This window comes from Lathamus discolor, chromosome 2, assembly GCF_037157495.1.
Source record: "Lathamus discolor isolate bLatDis1 chromosome 2, bLatDis1.hap1, whole genome shotgun sequence".
Taxonomy (NCBI): Eukaryota; Metazoa; Chordata; class Aves; order Psittaciformes; family Psittacidae; genus Lathamus; species Lathamus discolor.
This window is the reverse complement of record NC_088885.1, coordinates 867,896-893,024: the sequence shown is the minus strand read 5'-3', so window position 1 is coordinate 893,024 and position 25,129 is coordinate 867,896. Positions and strand designations below refer to the sequence as shown.

The 25,129-nt window shown below is 45.1% G+C and overlaps 1 protein-coding gene and 1 long non-coding RNA gene across 3 annotated transcripts in view; one reads left to right on the top strand and one right to left on the bottom strand.

Annotated features, from left to right (window-relative positions):
* Window positions 1-25,129, top strand: part of AOAH (acyloxyacyl hydrolase) — an 87,622-nt gene that overhangs the window by 31,891 nt on the left and 30,602 nt on the right. The window contains exons 8-16 of the mRNA XM_065665364.1: window positions 2,480-2,539; window positions 7,141-7,211; window positions 9,278-9,338; window positions 9,853-9,923; window positions 10,542-10,590; window positions 11,609-11,657; window positions 12,493-12,587; window positions 18,445-18,536; window positions 21,847-21,857. Of these exons, the coding sequence (XP_065521436.1) occupies window positions 2,480-2,539; window positions 7,141-7,211; window positions 9,278-9,338; window positions 9,853-9,923; window positions 10,542-10,590; window positions 11,609-11,657; window positions 12,493-12,587; window positions 18,445-18,536; window positions 21,847-21,857 (559 nt within the window). The remainder of the gene's footprint in view (window positions 1-2,479; window positions 2,540-7,140; window positions 7,212-9,277; window positions 9,339-9,852; window positions 9,924-10,541; window positions 10,591-11,608; window positions 11,658-12,492; window positions 12,588-18,444; window positions 18,537-21,846; window positions 21,858-25,129) is intronic.
* Window positions 10,792-17,220, bottom strand: LOC136007524 (uncharacterized). 2 transcript variants are annotated; one of them, XR_010609744.1, is made up of 2 exons: window positions 12,750-17,220; window positions 10,792-12,655 (listed from the first exon to the last, which is right to left on the bottom strand). It is a non-coding gene; the product is annotated as an uncharacterized LOC136007524 (long non-coding RNA). The 2 variants fall into 2 exon arrangements; XR_010609743.1 differs by having other exon boundaries at window positions 12,758-17,220.

Sequence of the window (25,129 nt, the reverse complement as noted above, 5' to 3'; positions counted from 1 at the left end):
AAGGGTGATGAATGAGAGAATTAGGCTTGCTTTGTGTGTTTGCTTATGGCGACAAATAGATCTGCTGGCAAAGAATTCATGATGGGAAGGTGTGGGCTCTGTGGAGAGCAGTGGAAGGCGGCAGTGAATGAAACCCCAGTGACACTCCTGCCCTCAGCCCTGTCTGTGGTGTGCATGTCTTGTGTTCCCCACCCCAGAGCCCCGGCTGCAGGAACCGTTGCAGGGGGAGATCTTGCCCTTAGAATTTCACAGAGAGCATTTTCTACATGCAGGGGTAATTCAGCCGTTCCTCCCTTGCTCGCGGCTCCGTGTGCGATACTGCTGTAGCTGTCTGCAGGTGCTCTGCTGCTGAGGGCAAGAAAGGTCTCTCCTGCCCTGCCCAGCATAAAGGGGTTGATAAATCCTGCCTCTCTGGAGACTTCCCATCAATCGTACTCCGTTTTAAGCCCTTTACCTCATCCCTCAAGCTATTTTATTGCAGAAATGACAGCAGCTGGTAACGTACAACATAACTATGACAAATGCAAGGTGCGTCTTTGGGTCTCGGGGACAGCAATTGCCCAGGGGAAGAAACTAGGGATCAGTGTCTTGGCTCATTCCTGGCATCTCTCCTCTATTTGTGACATCCCCAGGTTTTTATAAGACTACAGACACAATGAATTAGACAGTCAAGGCCACACTGGATGTGGCTATGGGCAACCTGATCTAGTTGAAATGAACCTGTCCATGGCAGGGGGTTGGAACTGCATGAGCTTTGATGGTCCCTTCCAACCCAGACTGTTCAGTGGTTCTATGATGAAGCGCATGTGTTAACCTGACACATATGTTAAACCCCAGTAACTTACAAGTCTGTGTTTTTTGCTGCGTATGCTAATTCTTCCTCATCCCTTTATATTGTTCAATACCAATCTTTGACCCTTGACTATCCCAGTTGATTAATTTGCTCTGATCACTGCCTAACCCAATTATAATGACATGCTGGATTTTACCCCCAGTGAAAAACCACGTTGGCAAGGGTTGCTTTAAATGCAAATGTATGCTGCTTTAATATTCCAAGCTGGCACGCCCGCTGTTCAGAAAGGTGCCATCACTCAAGGGATAGGTTCTTTTTCTTCTCCAAATGCTCGAATGCCACCACTTGGCAAGGCCTCCCCCCCCCCCTCCATGTTGAGTTCCTGTAGCTCCAGCCAGATAGATAGAAACTTGTGCTGAACTTCTGCCTTGGAGCTAGTGTCTGCAGGCTGGGCTGTAGGAGGGACTGGTCATTGTCAGACAGAACAGTTTGTCCTTGCTTACAGTTCTGATCAGAAAACAAGTGCTGAGCATGCTGTGACACACTGGATTTTCCTTCCATTTGAAATGCTTTCAGAAGGAATTGATTTGTATCTATTTTATTTTATCTTTTCTTTTATTTTGGTTCCTTTTCTTTTGTTTTATTACTATTTTGTTTTATGTTGGTTTATTTTATTTTACTTATTTGATGTGATTTTATTTTATTTTATATTTTTTACCGGTGCTCAAAGCCTGCAGGACAAAGCAGTTACTCCTCCTGAAACAGGGCAGACGGGCAGTGTTTTCAGTCGTCTTCATGCCAAATACTGAGGGGAAGGACAGAGGCCGTCCTGCAGACACTGCCTCGCAGATAGGACTGTTTGCAAAGGTGGCCTAACAAATGCAGGACAAGCAACATAAGGGACTTATCCTCACTGAGATGGATGAAGACTGTCCAAAAGTGAAAACAGAGCAGCAGGGAAGGAGCACGAGTCCTTGTGGCAGGAAAACTGGTGTGGGCCTTGTGTGCTGTGCTAGGGGACAGAGCTCTTACAGACGGGTAAACTCTTACTGGGATGGAGCAGAGTCCCTGCTTACTCCCCATGCACTGGCATTCACCCAGGCAGGACGCAGGGCTGTGGACCAGGTGGGCTGCAAAAATGCATTGCACTTTCCCTCCAGGGCACGAATCTCCAGGGATTTGCCTTCCAATCTGTTCCCTGCTTTGTCCCTTCCCATGTGCCAGCTGTTCCCCTGCTGAGATGGACCTCAGCAGACTGTAACCCTTATCCATGTAATGTTTCCTCTATACCCTTCCACAGCATGTCTGACCATCATCACATGTACAATCCTCTTTTGGCCATCTAATGGATGGATTGCTCTTTAGGAAGTGTCACTGGAGAAGCCTCGCGCAGTGCAGTCAGGATACGGATCTCAGCTCTTTAACTGATCTGGGCCATAGGAAATAAATGATGCCCTGGAGCAACCTAAATAAAGTCTTGCAGCTGTAGTTTCAGTGGGAGGGATTGGATAACTGATTGTTAGTCCAATAAAATGTAACTGATGATGAGTTTGTGGACTCCTCATACATCACTTTTTGTGCTGGAAATGATACATGACAAAAAAGAAAGATAGGAAATGGGGAGAAAAATTGATAGGGTCCTGTGAGGCTGATCTCATTTTATTTATTGTGGTTTTGCTCTCCTAGGTTGGGCTGAGTACTGCAATAAGGAAAGCACGAAGGATTGTGAAGACTTCCAAGGACGTGGTAAGAAATGCGTGGCATCGGGGTGTTTCACACTGTACTTGCATTTAGCAGGAGTCAGCCCTCCTTTATTTTGCCTGAGTGGGAATCCACCTGATGGGCACTAAACTGAATGCTGACTCACTCCTACCTGGTGTAGGATATGCTCTGTGAGGTGATACTGCAAAGGAGAGGGGGATAATAGAGAGGAAACGTGAAAGTATGGGGAGAGCAGAAAAAAGCATCACAACAGATGCAGACTGCTTGTGGAGAAGGGGTAACTGTCTGTGTCCATCCCAGACATAAATGCATGTCTGAAACCTGTGCCGCAGCGGAGGATCTTATCTGAGAGCTTCGCAGCTCATTGTCACACAGAGACACTTGCACTAGCCCGGCTTGCCTTTGGTGCAGCAGCCAGCCTTTAAACAAAATAGAAGCAGATGCCGATTTTGTCCAGGTTTTCTACAAAAGCAGGAATTTCCCCCTTGTTCTTCCACCCAGAGAAGTTTCAGGCTTCCTGCAGTGTTCATTATCGCTCCTCTTTCTTTCATGCTTCTTCCTTGTCCCTCATCATCCCTTCTAGCTGTGTGTAAGAGGGAGCCTCATTAACAGCCGCTGCCTCAGAGCACAGTGACTGCATTTTGGGGTTGCCTGAAGCTCAAGCAGTGGCCTGAATGCAAACTCTGCCTGCGTTGTAAGAGGCCTTTGCCCCTTAAACTTGAAAACTGGGTTTGAAATCTTCCCACCTCCAGCAGTTTCCTGATCTCTGGAGGGTCTCTGAGGGGCGGCTGAGAAGGGAAGGGCAGCTCTTGTTGCTGGCTGCACTTTAATGAGTCGGCGCAGCCACAGTTTGCTTCCAGTTGTCTGCAGGCACTTAATGCGGAGCAAATGTTTCAGCTGTTTGTGAAGAAATTATCGCTATTGCTTCTTCCTGGATCTGTGCTGTGGTGCTGTTCACACCAGGGAAAACGGAGGTTCCTGATTGGCCTTTGGGCAATCGCCAAACTGCCAAGCCAGGGAAATGAACAATGCGCCCGAGAGATGGGACTCGGCTCCCACCCAGCAGCAGCCAGCAGGACCTCATTCATTTCCCCCCGTTCAGCACTGTGCTACTGATGGCCTGAGATTTCCAGCCTCCTTCCAGCTTGCCTTTACTCGCCCGTACCCTCAGAGCCGCCCAGTGTCCCTGTACCTCTCTCACTCCTTGCCCCTTGCTGTTCCTGGTTGCCCATTTCCCAGCAGGAGGGACAAGCAGACCGTGTCCAGCTCATAGTTGGGTTTCTCCAATCAACATATTTCTGAACCTCTATAACGGCACAATACCGGATCAGCTTTAATTAAAAGAAGTATTATGGGGTTGGTTGGGCCTCTCCTGCAGTTATTTTAGCATGCTCCCTGTAAGGACCCTTGCTGAAACCTATTTAGAATGAGTGCTGGGGCATCTTTGCATCCACATCGGTGGAGGGAGAAAAACATTCATCTTCTATGCTCTGGCTTATATGAGACAGAAACATCAAGTTATATATCCTATATAATATTGTAATTATAATGTATAATAATATATAAATTATACATACTATATAATATCTATTAATATTAAATATAATATATTCTTCCCGTATCTGCTATTCTGGTTGCTTTTCCCCATTGCATGTTTGAGGAAAGTCTTCTGAAGAGGTCCTTGTAGGTTGGCTGTGCCCATCTTTGCTCGCCTGCTCTATGTGACTGTGCATAAAAAGATGTGTGATTACGGCTGTTGGCAATGAGGATGTGAGGTCTGCCTGGCTCCCAGGCCTTTGTATTTGCTGGGCATGTCTTAGGATTGTTGTGGGTTTGGGAAAAAGAGAAGGCATTTTCCAGATGTAGAGATTCAGTGGAAGTGGCTACAACCCCCCAGAATCTAATAGATGTCTCCATTCATTAAAAGTAGTGAATCATCTGTGAGCAACTGCCTTAAACCAAACACCAACAAGCATCAGGGGCTCATTATTATTCTTTTCTGCAAACCCAATTACAATAGTTACAGAAATGTCACCAGGGAATGTTAATAGGCGATGCATAAGATATTGGTGGTATCAATCACTGTGAGCACCTCTAGCAGTAACTTTTCTTATGGGGGAGATACTAAGAGGCATCTTTGAGCAACAGCAGTGAAAGAACGACAGAGAGAGCTGTGGCTGTAGCATTTAATGAGAGCAAGCACCGTGCCTACAACCACATCACGAGTCCATGGTCCCTGCAAGTCACAGCCTGCTAGAGGGAAAAGTGGGAAACCATGGAGGGAGCGAGGGAATTGCAAGGCAGAGATGGGAATAAAGCAGTCTCCTGACCACCCATTCATGTTATACAGGGGCAAGTAAACATCTCCTCCCAAAAGCAGGTACTGCACCCATAGCACTCTGCTGGGAAGGACTCTGTGGTGCCTGCACCACTTCCAGGTCACCATCATGCCAGCTGTTCAGTCTCGGGGCTCTCTTGAAACTGAGATTCAGCCACCAACAGTATTCAAATGCATAGCTGAGAAAAAGGCAGGAGAGATTTTATTCTGCTTACAGCAAAGGGGGGGGGCTTTAAATGCAGCCGGTGGGCAGAGTGAAAGGTGCTTTTATTTATGTGTTTATTCCTTGTGAGCCCTGTGCTTTGCCTTTCTGGTGCTGTTTTGGCTTCAGGTGCCTTAACTTCAAAAGCTTCGCATGCTGTTACTTAGCCTGAAGTGAAAAGCTGAGAGCTCAAACGGAGACATTGCAAATCTTAGCCTGGTGGATAGCTTTAAATGCCTGTTGTGCTTTTGTGGGCAGGATTAGTCCCACCTGGAGGAGGTGGGAGGAGCGGTTTGCATCCTCAGTTCAGGAAGGTGTAGGTAGGTTTGCAAAGCATTTCGAGTAAAACTGGCATCCTGCTTGTGCCCCTCTCCCCTCTGCCTAGCTGGCTGCGCGTGTGTATGCACACACAAGAGCGAAGAGGAGGTCTGTGTCCCTGCCATGCTTCAGGACATAGCCCTGCTACAGCCAGGCTGGCAGGGAGCTTAAATACAGAGGTGCGCTGGGATGGGGAAGAGTGCAGGGCAGCTGGAGCCACAGTGAGTTTCTTGTTTCTTGTCTCCTTAATTTTCCTCCTTTTCCCCTCCTTTGATTTCTCTATTGGGTCCTTCAGAAAGAGCACAGTTACAGCTCCATCTCCACTGCAGGTGCCCCTCACAATGTTCTGCTCTTTTTCATCTTCACCTTGCTGCTTGGTCACTTCAGCCACCAGTGCAGATGCTGGCTGCCATGTTTGTACTAGGGGCTCTTTGCTAGCCCAGCTGCCCTCTCCACATTGAGATCCGGGCCATGACATACTGCTGTGGCTGGCCTGCTCTTGGCAGCAAGAGACCCTCATCTCCATCACCCTTTCTTCCCTGTCCAAGCAAACACCTTCCTGCCTTCCCTGGAGCTGCAGGGCAATGCTCTATGCATCGTGGCCTCACTGCCCTGCAGTGCTGCCTCAGAGTTCTCCTTTGTCGATCAGAGTTTTATATGCTGGGATTACTGCCCCTCATGGTGAGCAATAGCCTTTTATTGTCCTCTCCTGAGCTGTATCCAACCTTTATCTTGTTTTATGTTAGATTCAGGTTGTAGTCTCTTCAGCGCAAGAACCGTATTTTTTCCTCTGTGTATATAGAGCATGTAACACATGGAAGTTGGTCCAAGGACAGAGCTCTTAAATGCTATGGCCACATAAATAATCACCCTTCTTTGCATAAAGTTATGAGTGTGCCCATCTGCTCATCTGCTCCACATTTGCATGCTGAATGCAGCCTTAGTGAATACAGATAATTAGACTGCACCAACCAGCCCTCTGTATTTATAGACCACTCGAATGCCCTCAGTGTTTAAAGACCACCTGAACTTAGATTAGAGCAGCATGTTTGTAGGACTGATTGCCGCTGCAGTGCAATGTTTCTGTAGCTTGAGCATTCATTAGGAAGGTCTTTTAGCTTCTGAAGCCTCCTGGCTGCCTGGAAACTCAACTGGATTAGCCCACAGCTATGGTCTACTAATGTGGAAAGAGTTCACCCTGCAGCAGCTGTCTTTTACAGCTTGCCGGTCTGGACAAGATAAGATCTGGTTATGAGACTTCCAGGTAGAAAATCTCATGAACCAAATCAGGGGTGTTCTGTGCCCATGCTGGATACCTCTCTCCTCTCTCTGGGGCTTTTCCTGACCTTCAGTTCATCCACCCTGCCTGAACATGCAGAAACCAGCTCCATGGTCCACAGTCTGCTGCTTTCACTGGTTTCACACGAAGTGTCAGACAGCATCGTGTTTATCGAACACAAGAGCTGCAGTTTTTACGAAGGATTTAAGAACAGCTCGGGTGCATGAGAGGCAGTTTCAGAGGAGCTGCTTCCTGTTGAATTTGACAGCTTTCTGGGAAACGTTCAGTTGAAATCCCGAAGTTGACTGCTGTCAGGTCCAAATTCTAAGGATGACACGTAGCATCCTCATTGCGTTGTTGGGGTTTTCAGGTGTTTCTAGGCAGAAAATACATGATTTAGCTTTAGACCTTACTGCCACTGAATATCCCAAGCCATGCCACCTCTGTGTACTAATGCATCCATCTTCTTTTGTTTTCTTCCCATCCAGAAAAACTTCATGGGGTTCTCAAGCGTATGTGCATTTCCTCTTTTGGCTAACCTGTGCGAGAAGATTAAATAGTATGTATGAACTTTTCACTCCTTAACCAGAAACAGAATATGGTACACTTGCTTCCTTCAGAGCTCATCCTCAGTTAACAGAGCTTGCTATACTTTACTTCTGTTGGGTTCCTTCATAAAACCACTGTCCAGGGAGGCTGCACAGGATTCAGGTAAGTAAGGTTCCTCAGAGGGAGCCCATGGCTCAGTGCAGGAAGGCCACCAGCACCTTTATAACTGTGGGGGACAGGAATTAAGCAGCAGTTGCACAGTGCTAGGGGCATCTGAGGTATTTAAGAAAGCGGGGTGGATGGCAGACAGGGAGTTTCTGAGGAAGGCTGAGGACAGCAGCTGGGCTGTTACTCCTAAGGCACGTTTGCCAATGTACTCATTGTACTGCAGTGACTTGGAGGAGGAGACAAGCAAATCCAAGCATAAATCAGTTTTATCAACAGTGCATTTTGACTGATTTGACTGCCAAAACTAACTTGCTCCTCTGATTGAAACTGACAACATCAGGATGTAATTGGGAATGGATCGATTAACATGAAGCCATCTTGTAAGTGTCTAAAATGTTGAGTCAGGATGAATAACCTGAGTTTGAGCCCTGTTCAGGCATGGAAGCAGGGATCAAATTGTGCATCATACATTGGATCAGAGGCGTTCACCTCATTTCTCTCTCATGGTCTCTCTCACTCTTTGGTTTTTGGTTTCTTCTTTCTGTAGCTTCAAAAAAGCATGGCTTACAGTTGGATTGTTTTAGCTGCTCTGAATCTGTGCCAGTTCTTGCAACTGAACCTTACTGCAGAGAAGTAGCCCAAGGCAGCACGTGGAAATTATTGACTACAGACAGATTACGGGTTACAAGCCCCACCAGGGTGCACGTCACCCATCTCCTCCGTACTTCTCTTATTCTGATGCTAGTGCAGGCTGAGGAACCCACCCTCGTTGCACCTATTTGCTCCCTGAGCCAGGTTCAACATCTCTTCTGAGTGCAAGATGTTGGAAAAACTCTGAAAGACAATTTTCCAAGGCAAGGCTGACTAGCACATCAGGGTGCTGCCTCAGCCACATATGAAAGGCTGCTCAATGTAGGTGAGCTAAGCTATGTCCTGTAGCCAGAGGTGCCACACCATGTGAAATCTAGCAAGTCTCCAAGCTAAATAGGAAGGGGCACTGAGCTGACACCATCATTTTGACACCTGCTTCAGGTACTGCTAAAAGCTATGGGGTTGCTGGAAACAAAAGTCACAGTGGAAGAAAAAGAAGTAATTTTCATTAATGGCATTTATTACATTAATTAATGTAATTAAGCACTGTGGGATAACATGAGGGCTCAGCTCTCCATTGCTCAAATCAAGGTAAGATGCTTTTCTCAAACCTGTTTGAGCATCCCCAGAAGTTTGTGGGACTAGATATAGAAATGGCAAGGTGAGATCCTGATCCTCAGAACGCAAGGTCACCTGTGAATTCAGTGTGTACGGTCCTATCAAATCCACTTTTATCCTCTAAAATAAGCATTTGTGTGTATGTGTAGTGCAGCCTGGGATGCAGTCTTCTAGACTGAGCACAGCAGGAGAGAGACAGTGTGAAGACTTAAGGAATGAATATGAAGAAGGGTATTTGCCACTTTGTTTTTATGGAAAGAAGGAGCTTAATCTCCATCAGCATGAGGCCCCATTCTGCAGCTCCTTCCCAAGCAGAAGGACCTCCATTTGTATCTCATAGCTGGCAGTTTGCAAGCTCTGCCAGGCTGGGTAAAGCCTTGATTTCCAAAACACATTGTAGTTACTTTTACCACAGGTCTGATGTCCTGGTTGTTTTAGAGCCCGAAGGTTTGACATTGCAGGGGCCCAGCAGCCTCGCCTCCAGAGCTCAGCCAGCACATACAGAAAGAAATCAGGATGTGCTCCTTCAGACAGAACCCCTTTGCTGAAGGTCAAGCACAGAGCTCAAACTGAACAAGGAGCCATGAATGCCATGCCAGCTATTACCTATTGTGCATGCTTTACCATGGTTTGTAATTCCTGAACAGGTTCTGTCCATATGCTAACTCTGTGTTTGTTGGTTTTGTGGGTTTTTTACAGTGTTTTGAGAAATAAACTGCCTTTTGAAGATTTGGATGGAGATAAATTTAGTACTTTCCCGGTAAGCAAAGTGTTTCCCTTGGCACAGTAAAACCTTGACCACAGGAATGCCTATGGGATTCTTCCTACTTTCTGCAAAGCCTCATTCATGCATGTGAAAACAGGTGCAGGAATAAAGTGAATGGAGGGGGTTTTGGTCATAAAAAGTGGGTTTTTTTTCTGGATGAAAAACCCAATCATTCCTTGATGCCACCTGGGGAGATGCACACACAAAGCTGTGGCCCTGCAGAAGCAAATTGCTTTGCTGCTGAGTGCTCTGTTTACTGGATTAATAAGAGTGAAGTCAAGTCATATAAAAAACCACTCCAAATTAAATCGCCAGCTTGTCTCTGTTCTGCACCGAAGTGTGCAAGGTGCCATTTATTAAAGCTTCCCCAGGGCCTGTGGAATACACCCCATTTACTGCATTTGATTCCTACACCTGCAGTTAGATTTTCATTTTAGATATGTTAAATTAAAAGTGCCAGAGTAGCAATGGCCATCCCATCTATCTGTGTGCTTCTCCTGGCTTTCAGACACTGAGGGGCTACCACTGGCGAGGCAGAGACTGCGATGACAGAAACAACACTGTGTACCCTGGCAGACGGTAAAGCTTGTCATTATTTTCAAGGCTTCCTAACTATGACTTCTTGAAGAACGAGCTCTGTATCTGGGGCTGGCCATGCTCTAAGAGAGCACAGCACTGTGCGTGGCTTGATTGCACAGTGATGGAGACAAGAGGAAATGATGGAGAGCAGGGATGGGGCGCACGGGCAGGGATGGTGCACAGGGTTCTTTCCTTTCTCTGAAGCATCTGAAACCAAAATTGGTCAGACAGACCAATGGGGAGAGCAAATCCTCACTACCCTGCTCTGAGTGAGGGGCCTGCTGGATTTCAGGGAACACTTAAAAACTAGGAAAAGGGCAAGGAAAAAGGATCAGGCTCCTGCAAAGATCGCCCCATTCACTTCACCTGAGTGAATATGCAGACTAAAAGGGTAAGTTCCATTCAACAACTTGCAGTGCTAACTTTAAATCAATATTGCATTTTGCTAGGAAAAATTGCCTGCCCTGGATTCAAAGTGGGGAAGTAAAAGACCCTTCTGTGCAGAAAGGAATTTCTAGTTATTGTATATTCTTAGTGACAAATGGCACGCAGCATCCAATTCCCTCAAGAGCTCCTTTTGCTTTATTTTCTGTAATGCTGTATGTCCTTCTGTTTTAGTCCTGATAACTGGGATGAGGAAAGGGACTCTAACTGCAATGGCATATGGGTAAGTAAATGATATTGCATCTTATATTTCCTTCCTGATTACTGCTTCTCTTTTTTCCTCCTTTTGGATTAGCCTGCAGGTATTTCTTTTTCTTTAGTCTGGTTTATGAACTGATTTGGATTACTGCTATTTATTTACTGTCTGACATTCCAAGTAATAAAACTATATTTATTAATAACTAAGCAAACAGGGGGGAAGTAGTTATGAGTGAAGTTTATTTATTGATGCTTATGATTGTTTACAATTATAGCTATTATAATTAATTTATATCATAGAATCATATCCCAGCCTGGTTTGGGTTGGAAGGGACCTTAAAGCTCACCCAGTCCCAACCCCTGCCACGGGCAGGGACCCCTTCCACTGGAGCAGCTTGCTCCAAGCCCCTGTGTCCAACCTGGCCTTGAGCACTGCCAGGGATGGGGCAGCCACAGCTTCTCTGGGCACCCTGTGCCAGCGCCTCAGCACCCTCACAGGGAACAGCTTCTGCCTAAGAGCTCAGCTCAGCCTCCCCTCGGGCAGGTTCAAGCCATTCCCCTTGGCCTGTCCCTACAGGCCCTTGTCCCAAGCCCCTCTCCAGGTTCCCTGCAGCCCCTTTAGGCACTGGAGCTGCTCTCAGGTCTCCCCTTCAGGAGCCTTCTCTTGTCCAGGCTGCCCCAGCCCAGCTCTCTCAGCCTGGCTCCAGAGCAGAGCTGCTCCAGCCCTCGCAGCATCTCCATGGCCTCCTCTGGGCTTACTCTGACAGATCCATGTTGTCTTTATGCTGGATGCAGTTCTCTAGGTGGGGTCTCACAAGAGCAGGGGCTCCTCTCTATTTGTTTTCCACCCAGCTCATATTTGTGCTTTGGGATTGCCCTGGTGCAGGACCTTGCACTTGGCCTTACTGAAGTTCATGTGGTTCACACCTCTTGAGCCTGTCAAGGCAAACATTCAAGAAAAAATTCCCCACCTCTGTTTTGCACTGCATTTTTCAGGCGCTAGATGGACGCCATCATCATCTGCCCCTTCTCTCCTCCAACAGGGCGTGGATCCAAAAGATGGAATTCCCTATGAGAAGAAGTTCTGCAAAGGTAAGTCTTTACAGTCAGTATGAAAAACAATGTGCCTTTAGTATTGATTCCCTAAATACAATAATGTTTTCACAGTCATTGCCAACGTAGGGGAAAGACTTTGGGCTTTACAACTTCATGAGAAAGGCAGAAAGGCAAAAGAGTGAATTTCTTTTTTACCTTGAGGATGAGCAAAGATGGAACGTGGAAGGCAAAGCCTGGTGGTAATTCTGTGTTGGGAGCCAGCTGAGTTACACTCACCTTGCCTTACATTTAAATCAGCATCCTGGGGCCGAACCATTGCCTGGCAAGACTTTAAAACATTTTTAGTTGAAAGGCAATCTACAACTGCTAAAGTAACGTTAATTAGAAACCAGCCAGATTGTTCTAGCAGAAATACTCGTGTGAGTGAGTAGCACATCCACCACCCAGCTCTGTATAAAGAGCTTTGAGAAATTCCCTGAGCAATCTGATTTTCCTAAATGTTTAAGTCCTTTATAAAGCATATTCTATGGGTAGCAAAAGTAAACGTTGGCTGCAGAGCAGAGCCTCAGATGAAGTAACACATCCGTCCCTGCATTACAGCCAGGATTTTCAGTGTTTAGCAAGACCTCTCCCTGGTTTTCATGCCCAGTTGTGTCTCTGGGGTTGTTGGTACACGTCTGTTAACCGGTTTTTACTGAACACCAAAAATCCCATTGCAGGGTCTGAACAGTTCAGCCCCATTGAGAGTGATGTAGCCAGTGTTCTCATGACTCCACCAGCCAACGCTGCAGTTACTCTTCAAGCATTGCTGTCCATGCTCTGTTCTGGTTTGCTCTTTCTGCTCGTGCGACTCACAGAACGCGTTCCGTAGGTGCGGATTCGCAAGGGGTCGTGCTGTTGGGAGACTCAGCTGGCGCTCACTTCCACATCCCTCCCGAGTGGATGACCGTCTCGCAGATGTCAGTGGTGAGGAATCGCGTTCGGGTTGCCATAAACCACCGCGCCGCTGGTTGCCATTTCCTTTCTCCCCTGTGCTGCAGGTTGCCAAAGGGAAACAAGTGCAAAATCGTTATAGTTTTATAGATCTAAATTTATTTATAACGCATAAATTATTAATTTATAACTTACACATTTACCATTACTGTGCTGGAGTTTATAGTTACGGCCTCACGTTTGTCATTCCCCTCCCGCGAATGCTCTTCTGAAAATCAAAAGGCATAGCCCTGTGCTGCCCCTCTCATCCGATGTCTGTGCAATTGGGTCAGGGAAGAGTTTGGCTTCAGTGGCCTTGTGCTGTGCCAGGGACAGAAACCAGGACATCTGGCTTCCCACACAGGGCTCAAGGAGACCCGTGCTGCCTGTGGGATCAGTCCTGCCATTAGTAGGCTTGTTGGTATGGCTCCTTGCTGTGCAAGTGTTGTAGAAGTGACCCTGCTGACAGTCTGGGATCTTCTGGTTTAGGCATCTGGCTTTGAAATGAGAAGTCCTGGACTGCTTTCCCTCATCTGTGGTATACATGAAACACGTCTGGTAACTCCAGTGTTCTGAGGCTCATTGAACAAATACATCTGCAGGTGTTTGAGGGTCATGCAAGGGTTTATAATGGACTTGTCCTATAGGAAAGGGTTTCTGTAGTGACTGTGAAATATCACTGCCACACTGATGTCCATCTTTCGGCAGTATCCCAACGTTTCCCATTTTCAAGCCACAAAATGCACCTGACTGTGAATTAGGCTGAGCCTCAGCTGCTGCAGTTCACTGGTGTGGCATGACACAACTGAGGGGAAAAGATGATTCCAGCAAACTGCAGCTGGGTGGAGATAGAAAACACCCAGGTATGCTCCTGTCCTGCACTGTTGTTTCCTATCCTGTTCCTAAACAGTGCCAGTTCCTAGCAAGGAGTTGTGTGTTGTCCTTCTCTCTGTTGCATGGGGGTGAGCAGATAGATCGTCATTCCCCATCATCCCTGGTGAAAACCTCCTGCTCGACCACTGGCCTCTATAGAAAGAGGACATGGATGTTTTCTGGAGAGCAACACTTACTCCATAGTGTCAGTAGTCACAGAGCTGATGGAGGTCTGAGAGTTTCATGCATTCTCCCACTTTGGCTCCCAGAGCTCAGCTGATGTAAACGTTGCAGATTAGAAGTTGTTTTCCTTTGTTAAACGTTTATGAGCAACAATTAGACGACTGACACTGATGGCAGAGCTGATGATAAGCACAATAAATTAGCACTAATGATAATTGAGATTATCTTGTCTAATAAAGATGCTAATAAGGCCGATGGTGATGATGATTCTGGCAGTAATGCTGGTAGCAGAGCCATGGAGGCAAGAATAGTCTTAGACTATGTCAGCATTTTATTATGTCTCTAATGAAGGTTTAAATAGCATTTCTCTTGCTTGAAGCTTGCTGGTCCGCTAGCTGGATGGGTTGAGGACTGGTAATGGCATGCAGAGGCAGAAGCTTCATGGTCAGGATCGGGAGTGCAGGTTATCAAGTGAGTTTTGATGCCACCTCATTTCTGTCTGATGCGTGTAGGGCAACTTTAACAGGAAGGAAACGGGTGCTCTCTGTGTAAGACCCAACAAATACATGTTTTCAGTGCTCAGTTCAGTCCGGCCAGCATGTGGAAAAGGTCAAGGACTGGCTGGAAAGGAAGCGGGCTGCTTTCCTTTACAGAAAGGGTGACTCCACATTAGGGCCAGTGCCCTGCAGTGGGGCAAGGAGGGCAAAGAGAGATGTGTTCCCTCTCTGGTTCTTTTCTAGGACTATTTGCAATCTTTCCTACGAACCTGGCGAAAATACAACAGTTAAATATTAATGCAGAGAGAGAGCGAGCTCAGTCATATAAAACCTCATTATCTGTGTGCAAAGTCTAGCAATAGTAAGAAATGACTTAATTTGCACCTCACCTTAATTAAGAAAGTAATTGCCTGAGCACAAAAGAGCTAGCAAAAAAAAATTGAGCTAATTCAGACTTTGTCACTGCCTCTACCTCTCGCTTGTCCTCTGTGTCTTGCTTTCTGTGCATAGAATGGCAATGGCAGCAACTCAGCAGCCTCGGGCTTGTGAAGCACCTCCAGAGATGGTTTTGTGACCAGAGAGAGTGCAGAGACTATGTCCTAATCTCATAGAAAACATCCTTAATCTGGGACCACAGCAGGAATTTGAAGCTAGGGCTCTGAAAGGGGAGGAAAAGGCATTATTATCCCTGTGTATCCGCTGTTCCCCCATACTGTCCAACTCAAGACACTGTGCTTTGAATGTACCAAAATTTCTTTTATAAGACACATGGAAAAATTAGTTTATCAAACGGTTTTCTCTACAGTCAATACTAGTGACCGTTCAAAGCTTTAATTGCCATTTACAATTCAATCTCAGCCCTCTACATGGAATTCCAAGTAGGTCTTCTCCCCCCGCCCTTAGGACTTTTATTGTGTGTATAAGAAAATAGTTGTGTGCCTGTTAATTCAGATTTAGTGAGTGTATTATTTCATTACTTCAATTTTTGTCTATCTTTTACCTATTTGATATAATTTATATATTTCATATATAAATATGAATATCATAAATATGAATATCATATATATATATTTCATATATAAATTAGTTGTATTTATCCTTATACATCTTAGATTTCCCAGTCTAATTGGGAACTTACTACTGTCTTAGCATTGGCTTCTCACAGCCATAGCCCCCTGTGTAATCTGGTGCAAATGGATATGCTTTTGTCATATGTCCTCTGTCAAGAAATGCATAGAGTTGCATCTTTTACTTGTCCCATATCAAGTCCCCTAGAGCCTTCCTGTTGTCTTACACTTAAGTGACCAAATGCAAAGGCCTGAATCATATTCCTGCATTCATCATGCAGGCAGTGTTGGAAGGGGGGGACTTGCATGTTCCTGCAGACGGAGCACATGGCTCCATCATTAACTTGCCATCACCCCAGGAAATCCCCAAACACCCAAAGTATAATTACAGGGAAACAATTATACAGCTCCAAGAATGGAGTAAGTCAACTTTATTTTGGCTCTTTGCTTATCGCTAGGTTTTGGGTTTGCCAGGCTTTCCTTCTTTTAAAAGGTTCAGCAAGAGCTGAGCTGAACATTCATTCCTCTGACCTGAAAATTCCGGCATTAAGAATGCAGTATAATGCAGTAGACGTACACTTTATGAGCTTTGGCAAAGCAGAAGAAATACTGGTTGGGGTGTTCTTTTGAGGTGGATGGTGTTTCTGGAATGCTAATGTTGAAAACACCGGTGCGTCTAGCGATGGATATTGTGCTCCTGCTGCTCTGTCCATCTGCTTACAACTGACTTCCAAATAGCTACTAAACGTAGCATTTTGTCTGGGATAAAGTTTGCTTTTAAATCTCATTTTAGAGACAAATTTATCTTGAGATAAAAGCATTGAATGTGTGGAAACGATACCCTCTCTAGGAAGATGCATTTTAAAAATCTTGGCTCTCTATTTCATGCTGAATAAAGAGAAAAATAAAGCCATGTCTATCTGTAATCCAGTAAATACCTATTTGCCCACAAACCCAAGGTGTTCTCAGGTTTCATTAAAGTAACTGGTTCATACTATGTATTTCCTATCAAAAGAATGCAGCTTTGCTGTAAATGTGGGTTCAGGATGTCCAAAACTCTTATCTCAAGTGGTGCAAAATAGTGTAGGGGGGTTTTGCTCCACTATAAAAGTCAGGAGTTTGATCTGTGGAAATCTCATTAAAACCATCCCCTAGCTTCCCTCTAAATCCCGTGAATCACAGGCAAGTCCCTCCCAGCTAATGCTGTGATGAGTAAGATCCTGTATTTTGGGGAAAATAAGGGAATAATGCTTTTTAGAAAGATAGGATGTGCTTTCCTCAAGAGCTCTAAGGCTTGCTTATTCGTATGCTTAGAATAAGAAAGTTGTCTCCGGTACTTAATGCTACCACGAGAACTGGAGCAGCATTAAAGTCAGTATAAAAACTAATACCCAATTCCCCTTCAAATTAAGGGATACTTCTGCGCTTTCAGGATCGCTGGCACTGGCATTTCTAAAGGCTCATAGGAGCCTCAGGTTCCCAATGCCCTTTTGTGTTCTGATTTTGAAGATCTCTTGCCATAGGAACCCTGAACCTTCTTCCATATGAGCCCAGCTTGGCATGCATGCATTTAGCATCAGCCATGGATTTGGCTGCCCTGTATTTCAAGGTAGGACACATCCAGGAGGTGAGGATGTTCCTTCAAAGCGAGACCCATCTAGAGCAACTGGGGCTAAAATATGGCATTTGAAGCTTGGCTGGAGTAAGTTTCTAATCATTCTGTGCTAAAATCTGGCACGTAGGCTGAAGCATGGTTTCTCAGCCAGAATAGTCTAGAGAATGGTATTTAAACAAGGCTGTACGAGAGTTTTAAGCTAAAAGTCAGTATAGATCCACCTTTAGAGTGGGACGTATTTGCATGTAAGGCTAAGCAAAATGCAGTCTGTTAGACCACGCTTTCCAAACTGCATCACTGCAGAGTTCAAGGTCTAGCATCCTCCTGAAAGTTCCACTAACTACTCATCCTCACCCTTCGGGCCCTGAAATATCTTCCGAAGTCTGCCTTTAAGTGCGTTGCTGGAACAGTGTCAATGCTGAACATATATACAGTGTTCAAATGCAACTGTAATTCTGGTCTTAAATGTTCCTTTCCAAACCAATTTGCAACTCAATCAGGTTCCGACTTAATTCATATTTAAGCTAAGTTTGCAGGAAAAAAAAGAAGAAAATGTTAAAAATTACTGGGACTTGTCCAATGAAAACGTTGGTTTGGAGTAGAAAATACAAGGGAGGTTGGTCAGAGAGGAATTCGTTTTAAAAAAAGTTTCATTATTTTGGGGTTCTTTTTATACTCTTCCGTGCTGTGACTTATGAAAGATCATATCTATAGCTCTATAGTGACCCTGTCAATATTCCTGTCACCTTTAAAGCTAAGAAGAGATGAACATTGCAAATGGCCAAGAAATCTTGTCCCCCTCCACTTCCTCTCATAGCTGTGAGCTGTGCCCTTGGATTAAGTGCTTTTTTTGCACACAAAACTATCACATTTAATGGCAGATTTGGAAGTTCCCTCCAGTCTTTAAAAAATGATTACTTTATGTATATATATGTATGTATGTATGTAGAGATACACGCAAGGACGAGAGAGAGGAAACCAACAGAAAGATAATTAAGCCAGACCCATTTTCACCTTGGTAGCTCATGCAGATCTACTGTAAGTAGGTCAAATATGCTGTTACATGCTTTAAACTGGCATCTGCTGTGCATTAGGCTGCTCAGAGCTTGGCTTCAGGATTTCTTCCCCCTCACACCCCCCCTTTTCTCGCCTCTCCTCCCCTTTCCATGCATCTCCCCCCGTCCTCTTACTATCAAACCCCATAGGCATGAACTCAAGCGTAGCTCCCATTCATCTGAAGGATGATTTTGGGAATGAGGACTTGGTGGCACCCACAAAATTTAGCTCTTCTTTGGCTCCTGAGCAACCTCTGACTCTGCTGGAGAAAGAATTACCCAACCTGCAGCGATGGTTTAAGGAAACCCCGCAATTGCTTCAACAGAAAGTGAAGCTAATGAATTCCATGGATTAAACCAGCCTGTAAGTTCTCTGGTTTTATGTTTGGACTGGATGAGCTTTAAGGTCCCTTCCACCACAAACCATTCTACGATAAGTAATTACTGCCACGGCTGTAGTTACCATTGCTGCTGTCCAGCGATGCTGCAGCCAAGTGCTTGAGTTTGCTGGAAGGATTTTTTGAGGGTGAAACCGCATTGATTTAAGAATTTCTCTTTCAGAAATCATTTGCCAATCTCCCAATGGCTTTCACCAACGAGCTTGACTGGCCCCAGTTCTCTGAGATCACTGGATTTCTGAACTCCACCATCGGGTAAGCCAACAGGCAGCATGGCCAAGTCATAGCAAGTCTTAAGGTCCCTTAAAGCATAGCAAGGAAAAGAAAGAAAAGAGTGCTTGAAAGGCAAGGTAAAAATGCTTATCAGCTCTGCTTGTGCTCACTCTCAAATCAACACTGGATCTAGGGATCTGGAAAAACCTGTTGAATATATAGACAATGCACAGTGCTCTGGCCTGGTCTTCCTGAAATTCAGGGTAGGTTTTAGAGCTGGTCAAACTGTGGCTTAGAAGGAGCTAAGGGGCAATGGGTTCAAACTTAAACAGGGGAAGTTTAAATTGGATATAAGGAGGAAATTCTTTCCTGTTAGGGTGGTGAGGCACTGGAATGGGTTGCCCAGGGAGGTTGTGAGTGCTCCATCCCTGGCAGTGTTCAAGGCCAGGTTGGATGAAGCCTTGGGTGGGATGGTTTAGTGTGAGGTGTCCCTGCCTATGGCAGGGGGGTCGGAACTGGATGATCTTGAGGTCCTTTCCAACCCTGTTCTATGGTTCTATGATTCTAAAAAATGAGGAATAAAACCTAAGCTCACTGTTTTCAGAATTCGAGGGCAGGCAGAAGGGGGCATTGCAGAAAACAACAAAAATCACCATTTTCCTTTCCTTTCTTTTTTTCCTCCACACCCCCACCCCATTTCCTCTTCCTCCTGTTTCTTTTTGCTGCTGGAACAGTGGAATAACCCCAGTATTACTTCACAGTGCTCCCTTTTTTGGGGCAATCTTTCTTCCACTTTGTTGCTTCCTCCCCCCCTCCCCCCATTTAGAGGGAAACAGCAAAAGAAGAGTTTGGAAGTGCCTGTGACCTATTTGCTGAGTTACATTGGCTCATGAATATGGGGAAGGGTGCAGGACTAGATGGGAAGAAAGAAGCCTCTGCCAGAAAGCGGTGAAGATGGAGCCCAAATGCAAAGCAGACGCTTTGAAACGCCTGCAGGATTAATTGTGGAGTTAAAAAGAAATACTTGTGATTTTGTTAATCATCTTTCTGGCCAGCATTAAGAGGCTTTTGGCTCCTGCCAGGGCTGGAGGATATCATCACCAACAGTGCCTGCTCTTTCTTTGACTTGCAGATGATTGTGATTTGCTATGTCTGCGATGGGTCACCAATACAGTGAAATGCCAAAGCAAGCATGAGTCAAGCCTAAAGAGGCTCCCTACCAACAGATTAAGAAGTTGGCAGAGTATATTCTTTTCGAGGAAAAAGATCTGTTGCACCACACACTTGTACTTTCTGCTTGCTTTCTTTCCTCCCTGTGCAAAAACCAGGTTCCCAGCCTCAGCTACATTCACAGTGTCTGCTTTAAGGTGGTATACTACTTGGCAAGCCAGTAGAGAAGAGCTGTGCAGCCTCCCCTTTCAGAGTCAGCACCAAAAACAACTGTTAAAAACCTACTACAATGCCCAGCTACTGAATACACAGCATTTAACGGGGCTCCAAAGAATCTGAAGTGATTCACAAGCGATCAGAGCTTAGTATTGACCCCGAAGATGTCAGTGTTAGGCCTTGGGTCAGTGTTAATCTCTTTCTTAATCTCTTCCACAGTTGGAAGAAGAAAAAGGAGGACTGTTTGGGACAGTGGGGCATTTTTAAGACGAGTAGCTCACAATCCCACATCACAATGACAGAGTGTGGTGGAGACTGGTTGGCAATGTGCAGTGGGAGGCTCCCATTTACTCTGAGCCTGCAGAAACAGAGACACAAACTGATGTGGTCCATGCCCATGATGCATGAAGAGGGACACTGCTTTTTAACTAATATCCTCTGACTGACAAGGTCTGTTTGCTTCTCCTCATTCACCTGCCTGCTGTGCTGAGAACCAAAGAGCTTGGGTGTTTCTTGTGTAGCCCATTACATGGTGACTGGTTGATATTATCATGCGTTTCTACGTAAATGGTTACTTTTTACTGCTAGTTTCAGAACTTGCTGTTGTCTCCTGTTTCTCTGCACTCATCCAAGTTTGCTGTTCTTAAGCCATTTGATTCCTTTGGTGTCCAAGTTCAAACGGAAAGCCGACAGCCCAGATATAAATACCCAGCTTCTCCTCAGCTTCCTTTTGTGCTGTTATCCTTTGCATTTGCATTTTCATCTTCTCAACAGTGCAAAGAAAAGGAGAGAACTAATCACAGTCAAGCATAACCTGTTTTCAGATCAATCCATCCAAGACTTATGGCATTGGGAAATGAATGCCCTGCCAATATTTCTTCTCTTTTATTTACTGTTCCATAACTACCAACAGAAAAGTCAATTAGTGAGCAATCAACAGAATTGTTTGGATAAATGATGTATGACAAAAAGGTTTTTTAAATCCTCATGTGAAAGACCAGGATAAAAGCATCCTGGATGGAACATTTTCAAAGAAGCTCCCCATCACTTTACAGCTTTGGAGAGGATATCTCAGCTTCCATTTTAGGCCACCTTGTTCAAGATCTAAAAGATTTATGACCCCAAAAAAGAGAGATGGTGAAACAGAAGTATATACATAACTGGGGCACAGAGCTGTTCAGAGATGAGAACACGCTTCCGTTTTAACATCAGCTGTATTTTAACAACTATCAGGTGAGTTTAACAGTTTGCACTTCCTTGATTCCTTTCAGAGGCTGGACAGACTCTCTGTATCTACGCTTACGGAGCAGAAACCGCTGTAATCACAGAGACCTACAGAACATTTCCAAAAATGGTATGTTTTTTTCACTTTTTTAAAGAAAATCTTCCGCATCTGATATTTGAGTATGTGTTAATGACCACCTTTCTTTCAGAATCAAAGAGAAACTCCTTCCTAATGGCATAGCTTTCTAGTGGGAAAACAGAGAACAGCACTTATTTAACTCAGCATCTTTCCTCCTGGCTCTTGAGTAGGGAGGTGTGCAGCTTGATCACTTTTATCCATGCACCAAGTAAGAAATTCCACTGGCTAAAAACCAGTGTACCCCACTGTAACTCTATGGGGGGTTTTTTTGGCCATAAGGGGGGATTTAAAGGGATGTCAATAGTAGAGATGGAGCATGTCTCATAGCAAGGGTGTCCATGGTGTCCTGTGACATCCTTTGGAGCTGGAGGCCAGCAAACAGAAGTCCTTTTGCAAGACTGGGGTGGTCAATGTTGCAGGCATCTTGATGGGCTCTTAGAACAGATTATAAAGGAGGACACAAAGCTTAACTAAACTAAAACTGGGGCAAAACTCAAAATTGTGAAGTTTTAATGAATGAATGAATGTTGTGAGGCTGGCTTAACACCTTCTGAAGTAACACCCTGTGTTGCCAAGGGTATGTGCATCAGACTGCCTACCTAGAATTAAAGAAAGTGTCTTGTGTGGTACCTCACAGGGAATGTTTGTGTAGAAGAGGAAGATTAATGCAAGAAATAAGAGACAGGGAGAGAACCAGCTCAGCAGGGACAAGTAATGGGTTTGGGAGAGGAGCTGCACCCCTCACACATCTCTCCTGAGGCTGACAATGGTTAACATTTGGAGTGGTGAACTTGGAGCAAAGAGCAAGGTGCATGCCTGATGGCATCTGTGAATGATGCAAAATATGAACCATCCTGAAGTGGGCCACATGCTTACACAGGAATAATTCGGATGAGCCTGGGAACAGCAATGACAGCAACTGAGGCAAATACAACTGTACAGGACATGCACGGCAGAGCCAGTGCCGAGACGCTTGGCTGTAAACTTAGTGGCTCATCAGGTGGTGGAGGGGAGAGGCACTGGAGCGCCCGATAGAGCTGTGAAGAGACTAAGAAGGCTGCAAGGTGTATCACACACATAATTTTCTCTAGAGACAAGGAGACAAACCTTCCTCACATTGGCCACAGATAAGACCTCAGAAGTTGCCTAGGGAGGAATGACTTTGCTGAGGACACAAAGAAAGGCTTTGGGGAAGATTAGGGCAATGGAGACTTCCAAGGGGATGTTAAGACACCTTGGCAAGGCAAAAACTAAAAGGGATTTCAGCCTTGAATCTTTTCAAGGCATAAACACCAGAATGGGAAGAATGATTAAAGCTGAAGGATAGCGCTGGTACAAGAACATGGGTTTTCATTAATCCTACCTCTGTCTGGAAGGGAAATTTAATAACAAATGTTACTATCAAGGAGCGAAGACCTAGAATAGCCCTCAAAATGGAGGAGTGGGGCAAGAAAGAAACCCTGAGTTGTTTCAAGACAGATACGGATTAAATTTGTCAGAAGGGTTGTCTGAAAGGATGACATCAATCTCCCTTAGAAATTGAGGTTTATGATGTTAGCTTTTGTATCTTGGATTAGGTGATGTCCCTAGCATCAGGTTTAAAAGACACTTGATTATTCTGTGATTGTCGCATTGTGTTTCTATTCTATTTAATTAATTTTCATGGTCAGAAAACTGGCTGCAGAACCTCAGGAGAATTTATTCTCTTCAGGGAGATAATTAGGGTTTATGGGATGCTCTTCCTCTCCAAAAGATGAGCCATGTTGGCTGCAAGTGAGGAGCACTGCAGCCACTAGTGGTGCTCAGAAACGTATCAAGTGCTTGGCATTTCTTATGAGATGTAGGGTCAGGAAAGGTCTGCCCCAGCCTCCCACCTCCAGCAGAGAGATGCTACCAGGCAGAGGAGGTTACACAGACAAGAAATGTGATGCAAGGATCATTTCCAGGCTTAGGTGGGCATTTTCATGTGGAAAAGTGACTTCTGATGCCAGCACTAATGCTCGTTAGTACACCTTTCTCCTTCCCAATCTACTTCAAGATGTCCCTGCTCATTGCAGGGGGGTTGGACTAGATAACCTTTGAAGGTCCCTTCCAACCCAAAGTGTTCTACGAGTCTATGATTTTATGATTCCTGTGGCACACATGGTGCTCCTGAGGCTTCAGATCTTTGCACATGTGTTTTACAATGTGTTTGGTGTCATGGGTCGGACACTTCTGGCTCTCTCATCTGACTTACTCATCACTAAGTCACAGGGCACTAGAGTTGGTGGCTCCCATTATCTCAGTCCCCCAGATGTGCTTTCTGGTGAAACAATAATAGAAAGGGCAAGCTAGGTGGTCAGTGGATGACCGGGAGTCAGTGGTTCCTCTCATTTATATCCAGTTCATCTCAGTACCCGATACCCCATTACCTTGTTCTGTTCTCTTTACATTAAGGGGTTTGTACTTCCTGATCTTCCTTTTTCCCCATTCCTTCATAGACTTAAAAGAAAATACCTCTTACTGTGCGCATCGCTCCTTTTTCTCTCCATGCATATCCTTTGCACTTGCACTGCAGACACCTGCAGGACATAAAAGGAGGTGAGCCTGGGCCAGGGCAAAAGGCTCCAAAGAAAACTGAGAAGGGAATTTAAAAAAGGGAAAAACCATAAGTGATGGAAAATCCCAGGATATCTTCCCTGGGTATCTTCTAATCGTTGTGCTGACACCTCATGATAAAGGTTGGCTTTTATTGCCTCATTTGGTGTAATGGTTTCCCTGAAAGGGTGGATTTAAATGGTCACTCTCAGTGTCAGTACACCAAAAAGCTGGCCACCGACCTGACCTAGCCCCACCTGGGACAACTGACAGAGGATAATAATTCATAACAAACCTGTTCTATACCATCATTACTGCTTTCAGCTTGTGCTTGCACAAGCAGCTCCCAAGTCTTAATCAGTGTTTTTCATTGAAGAGCTTTGCTGAACAGATTTCTAGGGATTATTTTTACCGGGTCATTGTTTTAAATATGGTTTTGGTGTCTTTCCTGCCAGCAGCTTCTCACAGGGTTGAAGGCCATGGGCTATTTTCTGCTTTTGACTGTGAGGGCTGGCCATGAATACTCAATTGTGGGGTTGGAATGTTCTTCCAAACGTTCTCCAGCACTTGCTGAAGATCCCTTGTAATGTTAGAAGCATCCCGAGAGTAAAATCAGTTGCTGAAGTATTCCGAAGGAGCACTAGAATGTCCTCAGAATTTCTAAGTAATTACAGATCAGTCGGGTAGTTGTCATCCATGTTTTGCATGAGATGATTGGATAATGTGTGCTATTGCAGAACACAGGTATTGTACATTCCTTTGCCATTTGTAGTCTGATCTTGCATTCGATCAGACAAATAAGGCCTTGTTAACGCATGCTGTGGCCTCGCTCTGCCATCAAGCACCAAATATCTCACATTGGCTTCAAACCAGGATAGAAAAATCTCATTTTGAGTATTTTTCTTTGTGTGCCTTGGGAATTCTAGTCCACCTGGAGTTCATCTGGGGAAAACCAGACACTTCTTTCTTTGCACTGGTGCACTTCCAATCGCTTTTGCAGAAAGAAGGAGCAAAAGAAGGCAATGAGCCATTCTTATCCACACAGCACATCTGGTGCTATCTGGACCCAGACTCCTCCAGTGCATGCTAGTGCTGCCGCCTGTCAGTCACACAAGGTGTAAGAGCAAGAAAATCAAGCGCAGCTCAGGTATGAGCGGGGTTTATGAGATTTAGGGTTTCTTACAAGCAGAAGCAAACCCAACTCTGACTCCTGAACCAAGACTCAACAACCCACTGAAGGTATCTGGAAAACCACAGAGAAGGGGGCAGGGGAGATACAGGAATGGCTGCGGGGACATTCAGTGGTTAA